The following is a 12934-nucleotide window of genomic DNA, read 5'->3' on the forward strand; positions in this document are numbered from 1 at the left end:
TTTAATTTATATTGTTTGGTACACTTTTGTCCTTTACATTCATACATACCCATAGAAAGTGTGGAATGCTTCAAAACGTTCCATCTGATTTTGGACAAGTTTTGGACACAATTTTGAAATACTAAAACTATTATGTATGAAAAAATTTGGATTCCATAATGTGGCCTTTATAATCCCTTCGAAGGTTGTCAAGACATGGACAAACTAAAAAAAAGTTAATGAAGTTTTTATGTAAGCTACACATTTACCATGTCTCCTCTATCAAATACAATATTGAATTAAATACAACTGTCTCAAAATGATCTTGACCCCAACATTGCATTGTTTGTTCTATGGGGTATTGGGTGCCCCAAAACTCAAAGCAGATTGTTCATATCATATGAAATTCATGTACATAATTAAAGTTGTCTTTATATTGCATTTAAGATGTTAAAAAATTCATCAAATTGAAAACTTTGTTAATAAATCAAGACATGCCATTTTTTTTTTTAGTTAGGCCATAACCTAAAATACAAACATATCTTTTTTGGCAAAATGCAACAACTATATATACTTGCCTTGAAGTTGGCAAAATGGAGATCCAAGGCGTGTAAACAAAAATAGATCTCCATTATTGTTAGCAAAACTCGATATGTCTTTACATTATGGCTTACAAACACAAATTCAAGGAACTCTTTCAATACATTTTGAAAGTTGGTGACCACGAATGTCCTTGAGATGCAACCTGCATGAGACAAGCTGCTTGATGGTGAAACACAAGCACAAGTTTCCCTTGCAAATTATCAAAGAGCAACCCATAGTATGTTCAAGTAGGCTAAGGGACATTGTCCAACTAGCATATTGCAACCCTGTCCGAGCCGCAACATGCGATTGAGAACATGGTTGTCCAAGGCTAAAAGCACCATTGCACAAGATCCTTCAACAGAAAAAGATACAAATATCGCTTCTCTTTTTTTGGTTGAAAATGCACACAACAGGGTTCCATGACCATATCACTTTGTCTCCTTATGCTAAAAGTGTAGATGCAAGGGGTTTACCCATGATTGGAAACACAACTCCATATCCCATCACTTGTAGGGAGAATGCAAAAACGGTTCACATTGTTCTCTAAGGTTGCAAAATATTGGTCAAAGGACTGTTAGATCATGGAACTCCTGGCCATTGCCCTTCAAAAATACAAATGTCTCTCTCTTTGCACATAATATGCATGCATGAGTTAAACATTGTGTTGGGAAATACATATGATGTATGTGTGTGTACATGTGCTTGTATATATGCATCTCTTCCTTTTTACTCTCCTTAACTACATACCACCACCAAAGGCGGTGGAGTGGGATAGGCTAGCGGTCTGGACCATTAGTGTTTTATAAAAGCCCAAATTAACAAGGCTCATGGACCATGTTGATAAGTGCTAGGCCTCCCATGAGCAATAAAGTACACCAAGGATGGAAGCAAAATATCTAACTAAAGGCTCATTACATTGGTAGATCGTCTTCAATTTCTTGCGCACCCAAAAGCAAAGGAGGGTCCATGATAGTTGGAAATTTGGGTAATTTATAGACATTGGTGGTCACCATCATACTTAGAGCAATAGATTCTATAGCAGAATACCGTTACTCTTTGCAAGAACTGGCCAATGCAAGGTTCATCCCTAAAGGATCTTACCTGGTTTGGAGATTTTTTCTTTCCTACAAGAAGCTAAAGAGTCTGAATATGCTACCTCCAAATTGTTCACTTGTCTTCTCTAGTAATGCTAATTTGCTTGCTTTGGCTTTTTTGCACATGAGTTTTTTCCCCTGTTTTGCTATAAGCTTTCACCTTGGGGGATGCAAAGGCTTGGAGTTTCTTTGCTGGCAAATTTCTAGAAGTGCATATATTGAATGAGTTTGGAAGGACATAAATGCCAGAGTCTTCTCTGATACGTACATAAAGCCACTTTTGCTCCTTGAGGCAACATTGTTACTTGCTTTGGCTCAGCTAATGGCTCAGCTAAAGGTTCCTACTATATCTATAAAGATGAAGAAGCACCAAGGAAAAGAATGGTCTCAATTGTATTATTCCACGAGAATGTTGAATATGCAAGGCCCAAAAGATACCTGTTTTACCATCCTAGTCTAAAGGAGGTCTCTTTTTAGTGTCTTTATGGCTTGCCCATAGTCCCTTGTAAGGGTCATGTTGATGAGTTGGATATAAACGATATCCTGTCACTATTTTTGAGTTCTCCTCTCACCTTGCAAGAGAGGATTTTGTTCTCTATTTTGTGCTTATTCAATTTCATGTGAATTATATCAAAAGAAAAGGATAAGGGACCTTGCCTTTAGAAATTCAGAGAAGATAATGTTTTACAGAGGCCTTTGATGGCACCGTCAAAGTCTAGGGGAGGGGGCGGCCAACCTGAGCTGTCCATTTACTGACAATTAAAATGTGTAATATGAGGTTTGATGCTTGCCAATTCAATAGCTGGAACGTAAGCCCGCAGCGACCTGTACTCCGTTGACACATCAACACATGAAAGCCCATGCGTCGCTGTCAAAAGCCGGAGTTTGCTGGGGGTCACTATGGCTGCAAGGAATCACTGTGTATTGAGTGTCCTTCCCTAAAATCGGGGCGACCCCATGTGGTGACCGATGGAGGCCGGGAGCCACGGGGAAGCATTGATTTCAGGAAAAGGACACTCCGTGTACTTCCTCGGTAGTCAAACGTCTAGGGCGAGGGGGGCCAAATAGCGACAGCAATTGACATAATTTTTACGTTGGCATTCTCCTATGGAAGGCCAAATGTCATTGCAGCCTTGTGCTTTTGGGGGCCTCTTTGAGCGTTCCCCTTCGGGCACACATGTCAAATATCACGCAGCTTGAACCTTGTCACTTGTCTTTAAAATGGGTATTTTAACAATCAAACGAGGCAAAAATTCTTGTGGCAAGAGCTAGAGCGACAGGGTGGGGCGAGTGCCGCAGGACTAAGTAACACGGGGTATTGAAGGATGTGGGAGCGCTGGGATTGACGTGCGAGAAGTGAGACACGAAAATCAAAAAGGCGCTCAACCGATCGATGTGTTTGAGTTTACTGTTTATTTCCTAATTTACTTTTCAACATTTTACCTTATATATTTTTGTTTTCCCCACTTTGACAACCAAATGCATGCGTGTCCGTGATTAGGGCTAATCACGGGCACTAGTTTCTCTTGACTACCGATTGGGTTCAAATCGCATTCCGCGCACCCCGTGATGACCTTTTAGTTGTCGTTTGTCACCCTTGGGATTCCCCCCTTCAACGCTGTCCGTCGATCCCACTTCTCGGGGGTCACTAAAGAACCCGTGCAACTTAGACATGTGGGAGCTGCACGTTTCCGGGTCACGGTACGTGTGCAGCAGGAATCTTCCGAGCATTGTGATCTTTGCGCTGTGGAAGTTTGAGGGAGGTGGCTTAGTGCTGGTCCTGACTAACGGGTGCATCAGTGGAGGTACCCGATGGCGAGGCGGAAGATCAAGATCAACCGGATCGAGAATGCAACGACGCGGCAGGTGACGTTCTCAAAGCAGAGGGGCCGCCTGCTGAAGAAGGCACACGATCTGTCCGTGCTGTGCGATGCAGAGGTGGGCGTCATCATCTTCTCCAGCAAGGGCAAGCTCTTCAAGTTCGCGAACCCCAGGTCTGCTTGCTCGCTATCCTTTGCTTTACAGGTCCCTCCAAAGTAGTGTGTTGTCCTGTGCTTAATGTGAAGGAGCAAGGGGCTTTCTTCAATCATGCTCATACAGATTCTCACTGCCTCCGTTAAAGTACAGCGTTGTTCTGTGCTTAATGTGAAGAAGCCCTTACCACTTCTCACCGCCTGCAGGAAATGTTGAAACGCCCTGCCTCAAAGTGCAGGATGAGTCGACCACGAGAGATGGCCTTGATATATTAGTCTATGCCTGGCATTTTTGCATGATGTGCCCTTGGAAGGTACCCCTCTCTGCACACAAGGCTGAGAGGGAGGGGGTGCGTAAGGTTGTTGGAGTACGGTTTAGATCTAAGCTTATGAATGTTAGGTCCTTGGTCCAACCTTAAGTTAGTTATTCACATCACGAACATGAGGTAGGAATCAAGCCAAGGTCTTCAAACATCTTTCGACTAGCCCACTTTTATTGAGACATGAAAGTCAATCAAACGGTGAAATCCCTTTTTCAAGTAAAAACCATACTCTCTGGTTAGGTACTATGAACAGAAGAAAAGTACACTTGGTTGTACCAAGCTCTTGCATATCCGGACTATGCTATCTGTATGGCTGCCTCAAATGCTCGCCATTGCGAGTTTGTCAGCCGGGAGCTCTCTCACTCTTTGGATACAGCAGACCGTCTGAAAGAGTGTTGTCACGTACGCATTGCACTTGAGCCACGTGGACAAGCTAAGTCGTCTTTCTTAGTTTAGCTTAGGACCTAGCCTAGCACTTTGTGAGCCTCTAGAAGGACGTGCATTATTGTACAGGTCATAGTTGCATATCCTCACTTGCACAGTTAAGTCACTCAAGCATATAGGCATATGAATAATCACTTAAGTCATTTATTAATAAGTGACTTTGACATGACATTTATTTAAAGTAGGTAGGGAAAATGGCTAAAAGGCCTATAAAAGAGTCACTTGGCCTTCAGTTTAAGCATGGAAGAATCCAGCATCGCAGAACAAGTACCCGTAGCTCGAGGGTCACCCTTAAACTGAAGAAGAATCGCAGAACAAGTACCCGTAGCTCGAGGGTCACCAACGTTCTCACTGTTCAGTCTCAGCATCAGATCTTCCATCGCTAGCACCTCGTCGCCATCAGTACCCTTAGCATTTCAGCACTAGCGTTGTTCAGCCTCTGCATGATATCTGCCCCTAGTGTTTTTGCATCAGTTTCAACCAGCGTTTTCCATCAGTTTTACCAGCGTTTTGCATCAGTTCAGCATCAGCATGCAGTACTTCATATTCAGCATTTTGTGCCATTGTATCAGCATTGAGCAAGTAAATAAAGCAAGTACTCTCTCTCTCTCTCTCTCTCTCTCTCTCTCTCTCTCTCCTTCATTGTGTTCAATTTGGTTTCTCTTTTTAAGTGAAGTATAGTAACCTCATGTTTGTGCGGAGTATTAGATCCGAGCTAAATCCTTAAACACTTGCGTTGCGTCTGACAAGTGCCTCTGCTACCATGGGGGGTAGCAAGCTCTACCTGATGATGTCCTGTGGTACTATGTGCTTGCCTTGATTGAAGCGGGAGATCTCATATACCTGTGGTCTCTCGATTCGTGCCCACTCGCTATCTGTCAACCCCGGTGCCCACATTGCTACTGCGTACATCAAGGCTGGGTTGACTAATGTATCAATGAGCCACCCCTTCGTGTGGGGTTTCTGAAAGTGTGCCGGATGACATCTCCGCTCTAACATGGCCAAAGTTGCATATCCACGGGTGAGTTTGTCAGTGGCAGCATGACCCATGGAGGAGGCTGCTAGTGAAGGTGACTCCCTAATAGACATAGGAGGTGACCACCTCGACTATACCTCCCATTGCTGTAAATGTGGCTGCCTGCCGAACTGTCCCAGGTCGAAACTCATCCAAGGTGGTCAAATGGCTCTGTAGACCCTTTGGTGACTCTGAAATCAATACAATGCCTTCAACATATAGCATAATGTGGACCGAGGTACCTGCAAGGTCAGCTCCTATCCCTCCCGCTCGAAAGATGTAGTCAGAGATCTCGTTGATGTAGAATCCAAAGAGGGTCGGGGAGAGGTTTCATCCTTGCTTAACACCAATGGTGCTAGCAATAGACTCGGACATGCCGTTTGGACAACGAACTCTCCCAGCCACTCTCTCATAGAGAGCATAGATGGCCCATATCATCTCTGATGGTATCCCCAGACCTTGAAGTCAATGAAAGTGTCATGTGCACATCTAACCCTATGTACATGTGGACAAGCCGGCCACGCGTTCTTCGCAGGATTTCAGGATTTGTTGGTGTACTCCCTCAACGCCATACAGCTCGGTACCAGTACCTCACTTTGAAAAGGAGGGGATGTCACGTGCACATCTAACCCTATGTGCATGTGGACAAGCTATCTCAGGTCTAGGGTTCAGGTCAGCTTAGGAAGTGTTCTGGCACCTTTGTGAGCTTGCGTACAGGCCGTGCATGTTCAGGCACTTAGAGTAATTGCATATCCTCTTGTTGCAGACAGCATGATCATCAGTATGACATTCAATACCCATCATGAGCATTTTACAGTGCATAGAACCCATTTTCCCAAATTACTTATTTTTCACTTATCACGTAATAAGTGACTTTTGTTGGAAAAGTGAGTAGGGCAAATTTGCTAAGTCACTATAAGAGAAACCTAGTGCTAGCACTTTTTGGCAGAAGAGACAGAAGAAGTTCCAGCAACTTGTAGTGTTCTCTCCTCAGCAAGACCGGCAGAAGACTGCTTAGTGTTTTCAACCAACAGAAGCAGATAGCGTTTCCAGTTTGGAGATCCTACAGCGTTTTGCTACAGATCAGCCTAGCGTTTTTGCTACAGATCAACCTGGCGTTTTTTAGTTGCAGACCTAGCCTAGCGTTTGCAGTTTCCGGCGTCAGATCAGCCCCATCACATCAGCGTTTTCAGTTTTCAGCACTTAGCCACAACAGATTCAGCCCTTAGCCTCGCAGATCTCACCTACCCGCAGCAGATCCTCGCCGTTCTGTTGAGTCAGCCAGCGTTTATAGTTTCAGCCCGCTGTTTTCAGTTTTCAGCATCTGCGTTTTCAGCGCATCGTCGTTGAGTCGTCATCATCGCCATCCTCGCCGACACGGTGTTAGAGATCAACAGAAAGTCAGCGTTGTGCAGATTTCAACAATTCAGCCCTGGCGTTTTCAGTTTTCAACCCGTCCTTGTCGTCGTCATCATTGCCGTCGACATTGTCGGCAAGTCCATTGCATCTAGACCATTGTACCAAATTTGTGCAATCTATAGCATAGACATCTCTCGCCATAGAGAGGGGGGCCCTTGGAGGAGGGTTTGAGAACTGTCTGGTGTCATTCTTCTCTCTCTCTCTCTCTCTCTCTCTCTCTCTCTCTCTCTCTCTCTCTCTTTCAGTCTAAGCACCTTCATTCACAGTAGCATTCACTTTGTTTGTGATCATTGCACTCTCTCATTAAAGGAACAGAAGGCTCTCCCTTCCGTAAGTAAAAAGGTAACCTTGAGCACAGTTTGGAGCACTCATCTTGAGCAAGATCAACACACTTCCGTTGCACCCTACAGAAAGAGCCTCTCCTGTGGGATGTGTCAAATGCTTTGCGGAAGTCCACAAAGCAACAATAGAGCTTCTTCTTCCGCACCTTGGCCCCATCAATGAGAGAGAGAGAGAGAGAGAGAGAGAGAGAGAGAGAGAGGTTAAAGGGTTTGAAGTTGTAGAGAGAAATGAGTCTTGCAATGCAATTTTGTTGGAGGTTTTGTTTGTGTGTGTGGCAGCATGCAAAGCGTTATGGAGCGCTACATGAGGAGTTGTGGCCACTCCGAATCTCCTGAAAACAACAATGCCGGATGCTCTACCGTTAGTACTTGACATTCAACCCTCTTTGTTTTTCTTTTTGCCTGTTCATAATGTTCATTTTGGTGATAATTATCAATGTGCATGCCCATGTAGCACGGCGATGGCTATGTGGACAGGGTAACCCAATTCACAGAGAAGCTCAGAAGTTTGCAGAGGTAGGATTGATAAGCTTCAAGTAATCCTAGCCATTGGCAAAGCTTATCAATGGCATATTTTGACAAAGCTTTGCCCTTTCAGTAGCTTGATTGGTGACAATCTTGAACGGCTGTCATCACGAGACCTTATCGGTTTGGAGCAGCAATTCCATGACAGCTTAGGATGCATTCGGGCTAAGAAGGCAAGCAGGCTGTCCTGGTGGACGAGCACTACTTTTTATCTATTTGCCTCGTCTCAGCACAGTCTATCAATATGATGTGCACTAGTTTTTTTTATTTTTCCATGGCAGGAGAAGCTATTTCTTGAGCAACTTCAGGAGATTAAAGAGAAGGTATTTGATATCTGTGCTGTTCAAGTCTTGTGCTTTATATTACACAGCCATTTTAAGAGGTATTTTGGGACTCTAGGTGACCGTGGATAGCAACAAGTTGCATTCATTTAAGTTTAGGAGTGAAGCATAGTGCACTGAAGGTGGTGTGCGGCGACCTGCTGGATTACATCCAATGGCTGGCCTGTCCCTTGAGGGTGTCGATGAGTTGTATAGATGACTGTTGAGACCCTTTTATATTATGGAACATCACACAATCCTCTTCCATAGCCTTTTTTTATGAAATGTCACACAAATGCCAAAGTGAAGTCCTAATCATGTGTTTAAATTGCACTGAATAGACAAGGCACGGAAGCTACATTCTGTGAGTCATGTTGAAATGTGAAATGTTGTGGAGGAAACCTGCACGTACTATTTCTCTGAATACTGATTATGCAAGTCAGGTGACATTTTGTATATCATAAGCAGAGTTTTCCAGTCAGAAATTGGTTTTTTGTAGGGCCTCTTGCTTTGTAGAAGTGAGGGATTGTCCAGTTATGTATCCATGAGGCACATTGTAGCTTACTGCTCAAATAAAAGGTTTGCTCTAGAAATTACGAGCTACTTGAGGAGAATTTCTGAACTCAAATTCAAATCTACTTTTCGTTAGATGGCTGTCCTAGGTGAGTCTTGTAAGGGTCATGTATGTCTTCTCCCGTGGTTGGACTGGAACACAACCTGTAAAAGTTTGTTTTTTTTTTTTCAATTTGCTTGATGCGGATGGGTGTTTTGTAGAGATGTTTATGTATGAACAAAGGTGTTTCCAAGTTTTACTCTGTCATATGTCTTTTGTAGTTTGTGCTCTTCTTACTTGTGACGAATTGGAGAAGAGGTTCTTATCTTTGAATATGGATGTGCAATAGATAGCAACGACACGGGCAGTTACTGGAAATTCAAATGTGCTGGAAAAGATTGTGGAATTAATACCTTCCGAGGTAACTGGCTCTGAAAATGCTGGTGCTGGAGGGCACGATAAGCATGCATGCAATGGAGCCCCTCTAATGGATGCATCTCTGTTTGCAGAGCGGTATATTTTACCTTTAATTGCTCTTTAATAGTGATCCTCGTTTAATTAAAATTATATCAGTTTTTTGCAAGGTTTGCTCTGCCAGCCGCGCATTAGTGATGCACATTCTTAGTGTTTTTCTATTATGGTTGTGATTGATTATTATTTGTGGTCTTCTATAGACACACCCAAATGGCATCCATTTTGCATATGTGCATACATTAGGACATGTCTACAGTATGTCATATGCACGTGTTCGACGAGTAAGCATGCAGACAGCTTTCTAATTGGTTCATTGTGTGAAAGGATGGCAGTGTTAGTTCTCTTATGTTGTTTGTACAGGGACTCAGATACATTAAGAGCTCAGAGCAATCAGACAGCTGAAGGCCTGCCTGTGGCCAAGCGCTCAAGAATGACTGAAGACCTTAACAAGTAACCACCATGGTGCGAGGAATGGAGCAACGACTAGAAGTGATAGTGCCTGTTTCCATACGCCGGTTTTGCTTTCAGCTTGACTTGATTGTAAGCATGTACAAGTATTAACACTGCCTTCAAAGGAAAACCTATGGCAAGAATGGATGTGAATTTTGTCTGAATTGCTGTCATAGATGAGCCGACTGTATGGTTTTTATGGCTCTCAAAAATATATGCATGGCTAGCCGTTTGTTCAAGAAAATAGATTTGCTGCAATTCGTTGTTTACTTGGTTGGCCTGAGAAGTTTTTCTCTAATGAAGCCTTAGAATGCTCCTCGTAACATAAATCTCTGCTGTCATTCAAAAACATCATCATACCCTATACAGCAGCTCCCTCCATTGCAGCGGCACCATGTGTTGAAAACGGCCTGTTGTGCAGGTGCAGATCCAACAGCTTTACATTGCGTTGACATTTGCCACCGCGTAGCAACAGCATCCGTGCCCGGAAACTCCATCCCCTCGGGCTGCGCCGATAGCTGATGCTCTTGCCTCTTGCCTTTTCCTCGGATGCACGACAATATAAGGTTGCGAAGTTAACGTTCTGATTAGCCGGTCTCCAAGCTGAGTATGTATTGTTTTTTAATCTTGATACCCCGCCAGCAAAAGACTTTCTGCAGCCCGACAGTCTCCCAGCCTGCATCCATGGAGGCGGAGCTGTTGAAGCTTTAGAGGCAAGCGGTTGACAATCTAGAAGCTTTGTCATTGTCATTCAAACCTGATAAACAACTACTTTCAACTTCGCAGATAGGGAAGGGTTGGGGTTTTCAAACCAGGTGCTCCTCTAGGATGTGGTACCCTTGTGAAAGCATGAGAAATTCTGTGTGGCTTCTTGTTTCGTATGTCATCATTTGGAACACATTGATTACAAGCTACGCCTAACATGGCTGTGGCAAAGAAGAACTGTGATTGTTTTCACAAGATGCGAAGGAAAGGCCTTTCACAGATGCAGTTACCCATGCTTGCACCTTGAAGAGGGATGGCCTTACGCGAAACGTTGACAAAGGTGAGAGAATTAAGGATGAGATTGCAGAAAGATGTATGCCAAATGTGGTGCCCTCGTCAAAAGTATAAAAGTTATTAATTTGCTTCCTCCTCACAATGTCATGACTTGGATATGTCCAACATGAAGGTTGCGTCAAGGAAGCTTGGGACTGTTTTAATTAATGCATTCGTTGTAGGATCTACCCAACATGGCTGTGACTTGAATACTAAATTACCAGAGACAATTTCAGGTAAACTCCTTTTGTAACCGGAATACTTGCCGTCAATCAAGTAACCACATGGTACGCTGGTGGTGGCTCCATGCTTTTTCTGCTGTATTGACAAACCTCCTGCTCTACGCCAACACATGCTTTTATTAACCTATTGCTTTTTATGATAGCCTATCAAGCTGCTTTTCGCATACAATAATTCAGTTGCTAGGAGGTTCCCAAAACACTAGTACCTGCAATCCATCAAATAGCACCTGCGACATTTTGCAACAGTCAACTGTAACCACTTGCCACTACCTATCCTGGATAATTTTTAATGGCCTCCATTGCCTATAGATAGCCTCAAGTATGGTAATTGAAGGACTCAAAAGGGTGCTGCATATCCTCGTCGACTTTGTAACCACATGTCGACTATCACATGCTAAAGAACGATGATGAGTTGAAAGCTGTAGTATACTTCAAGGGTCTGCACAAAGCTAGAAGCCAACATTGGCTTTTCATCAAAAGCCTCCATAAGAATTGTGTTGAGCTTCTCGAGTACTTAGTCAAAAAGTCTTCTCACCAGCATAGAAGCACATAAGGGAGAGTCCAGTTTCAACTGCCCCTGGGCATTTTCTCCTTGATGATAAGAGGGAGAATCAAAGATCTACCAAAGGAGTTTGAGCATGAGGAGAGAATCAGAGGTGATGGTACACATGATAGTATAACTGAATGCAAAAGTCGATTTGATGGCAAAAGTCTTAGAAGGGATGATGATGGATATCGGAGTAGGGATGATTGACATGATGATGGTGATAGCAGTAGATAACAGGAGGACTCATGGAGACAGTGATGTATGGTGATTGAAGGACTCACGCCAACTAATATAATTGCACATCAACCTCTCATAAAGGTTCGTTACCTGCATCCAAATCTTCATGTCTATGCGCTTGCTTGGATTGCACAACTAATCTATGGGGCAAGTCATGTCTTTCGTTCCTTAAAATTTTCTAGGGAGACACCGTGCTAATTCTCCACCATACTCCTATTTGTCACTCTGTATGACATACACTTTATGGTTTGTCATTTCCTCGTAGTATGACGAAAAAGTTTAATTAGTCACATGATTTTTATGTAGCATAACAAAACACCTCTTTGCTTTGCACGCTCGCTCGACTCTCTTACTCGATGACTAGGTCAATGATCCAATTTAATTTTTGTGTTTTCTCTACGCTACAATCTACTGTATGTAAACATATTGTTTCTGACTCGCAACTACACATCAACAGTATACCTCGTCAATAAATTTCTATGGCAAGGCCAACCAAACAAGATTGAGTATGTCAGCCGTCCATCCCCACTCCATTCCTTCACGTAATCATGAGGAGCACTCTTGGATGCACACCAATTCAGAAGTCAGAATTTAGTTGCGATTGTCCAATCACAACAGTCTCGCAATTCATCCTGCTTCCGACGGAGTCTCGTAATTCATGCTGCTTCTGACACGTCAACGTATGGAATAAAATGAGCGCAGCTCTGGTGCTGGCAAGTAAGCGCACAAAATGGTTTATGGCGACCTCTGCATGAGCGATGAGAGCACTCGGAATCGTTGATGGCGACCTAAGAATGGGCGGAGGATCTCCACGTAGCTTGCAATCACAGTGCAGTATCACTCGAGCCATTGCAGCCTCCCTCCCCCCAACGCTTGACGGTCGGGAATGGTTTGTTAGTGACCATTCCTCGAAATTTGTGCGACCCCTTGGCGACCAGCGGCCTCGTCTGCGAGTTGTCTACTCTTAGTGCACTTGGGTTTCATTGTAGCCCCCCAACACTTGTGATGGTCGGGAATAGTTCGTCAGTGACCATTCCCTCCGTAATTTGTGCTCTCCCCATTGGCTCCCAGCCTCCGTTGGCCGCCAAGGGGTCGCACAAAGTACGGGGAATGGTCACTGACGGACCATTCCCTACCCCATCAACTCACAAAGGAGCATGTGTATAGCTTGGGGCATAATGAAGGATAGAACCTTTTAACGTTGTTTGTGTGTGTGTGTGTGTGTGTGTGTGTGTGTGTGTGTGTGTGTGTGTGTGTATGAGAGAGAGAGAGAGAGAGAGAGAGAGAGAGCATTTTCCTTAAGTTAACCATGACCTATTGGCCTAAATAAAACATGTCAGATGCTTCATGCTCAAGTGAACAATGACTCAATTGT

General features: G+C 43.8%; 1 protein-coding gene across 5 annotated transcripts; it reads left to right on the top strand.

The window, feature by feature from the left end:
* Positions 1-3387: 3387 nt before the first annotated feature.
* Positions 3388-11944, top strand: LOC147439260 (MADS-box transcription factor 23-like). Of its 5 annotated transcripts, XR_015184565.1 has the most exons (10): positions 3388-3652; positions 7453-7534; positions 7628-7689; positions 7772-7871; positions 7980-8021; positions 8921-9084; positions 9406-9585; positions 9917-10540; positions 10770-10820; positions 10919-11944. XR_015184565.1 is itself a non-coding variant. In XM_086485134.1 (7 exons), exons 1-7 carry the CDS (start codon positions 3471-3473, stop codon positions 9497-9499), a joined length of 726 nt encoding a protein of 241 aa, XP_086341260.1. In that variant the 5' UTR covers positions 3390-3470; the 3' UTR covers positions 9500-9764. The 5 variants fall into 5 exon arrangements, 1 of the variants encoding a protein (XP_086341260.1); XR_015184563.1 differs by having other exon boundaries at positions 9917-10820; XR_015184564.1 differs by having other exon boundaries at positions 10770-11944.
* The last annotated feature ends 990 nt before the right edge of the window (positions 11945-12934 follow it).

Source organism: Adiantum capillus-veneris, chromosome 16 (genome assembly GCF_014529385.1).
Source record: "Adiantum capillus-veneris isolate H3 chromosome 16, ASM1452938v2, whole genome shotgun sequence".
NCBI lineage: Eukaryota > Viridiplantae > Streptophyta > Polypodiopsida > Polypodiales > Pteridaceae > Adiantum > Adiantum capillus-veneris.

Excerpts from the sequence above, each read along its gene's own strand:
- LOC147439260 (XM_086485134.1), top strand. The coding sequence starts at position 3,471 with ATGGCGAGGCGGAAGATCAAGATCAACCGGATCGAGAATGCAACGACG. Across the intron at positions 7,535-7,627 it reads ACAATGCCGGATGCTCTACC|CACGGCGATGGCTATGTGGA; the intron begins GTTAGTACTTGA and ends ATGCCCATGTAG. Across the intron at positions 7,690-7,771 it reads AAGCTCAGAAGTTTGCAGAG|TAGCTTGATTGGTGACAATC; the intron begins GTAGGATTGATA and ends TTGCCCTTTCAG.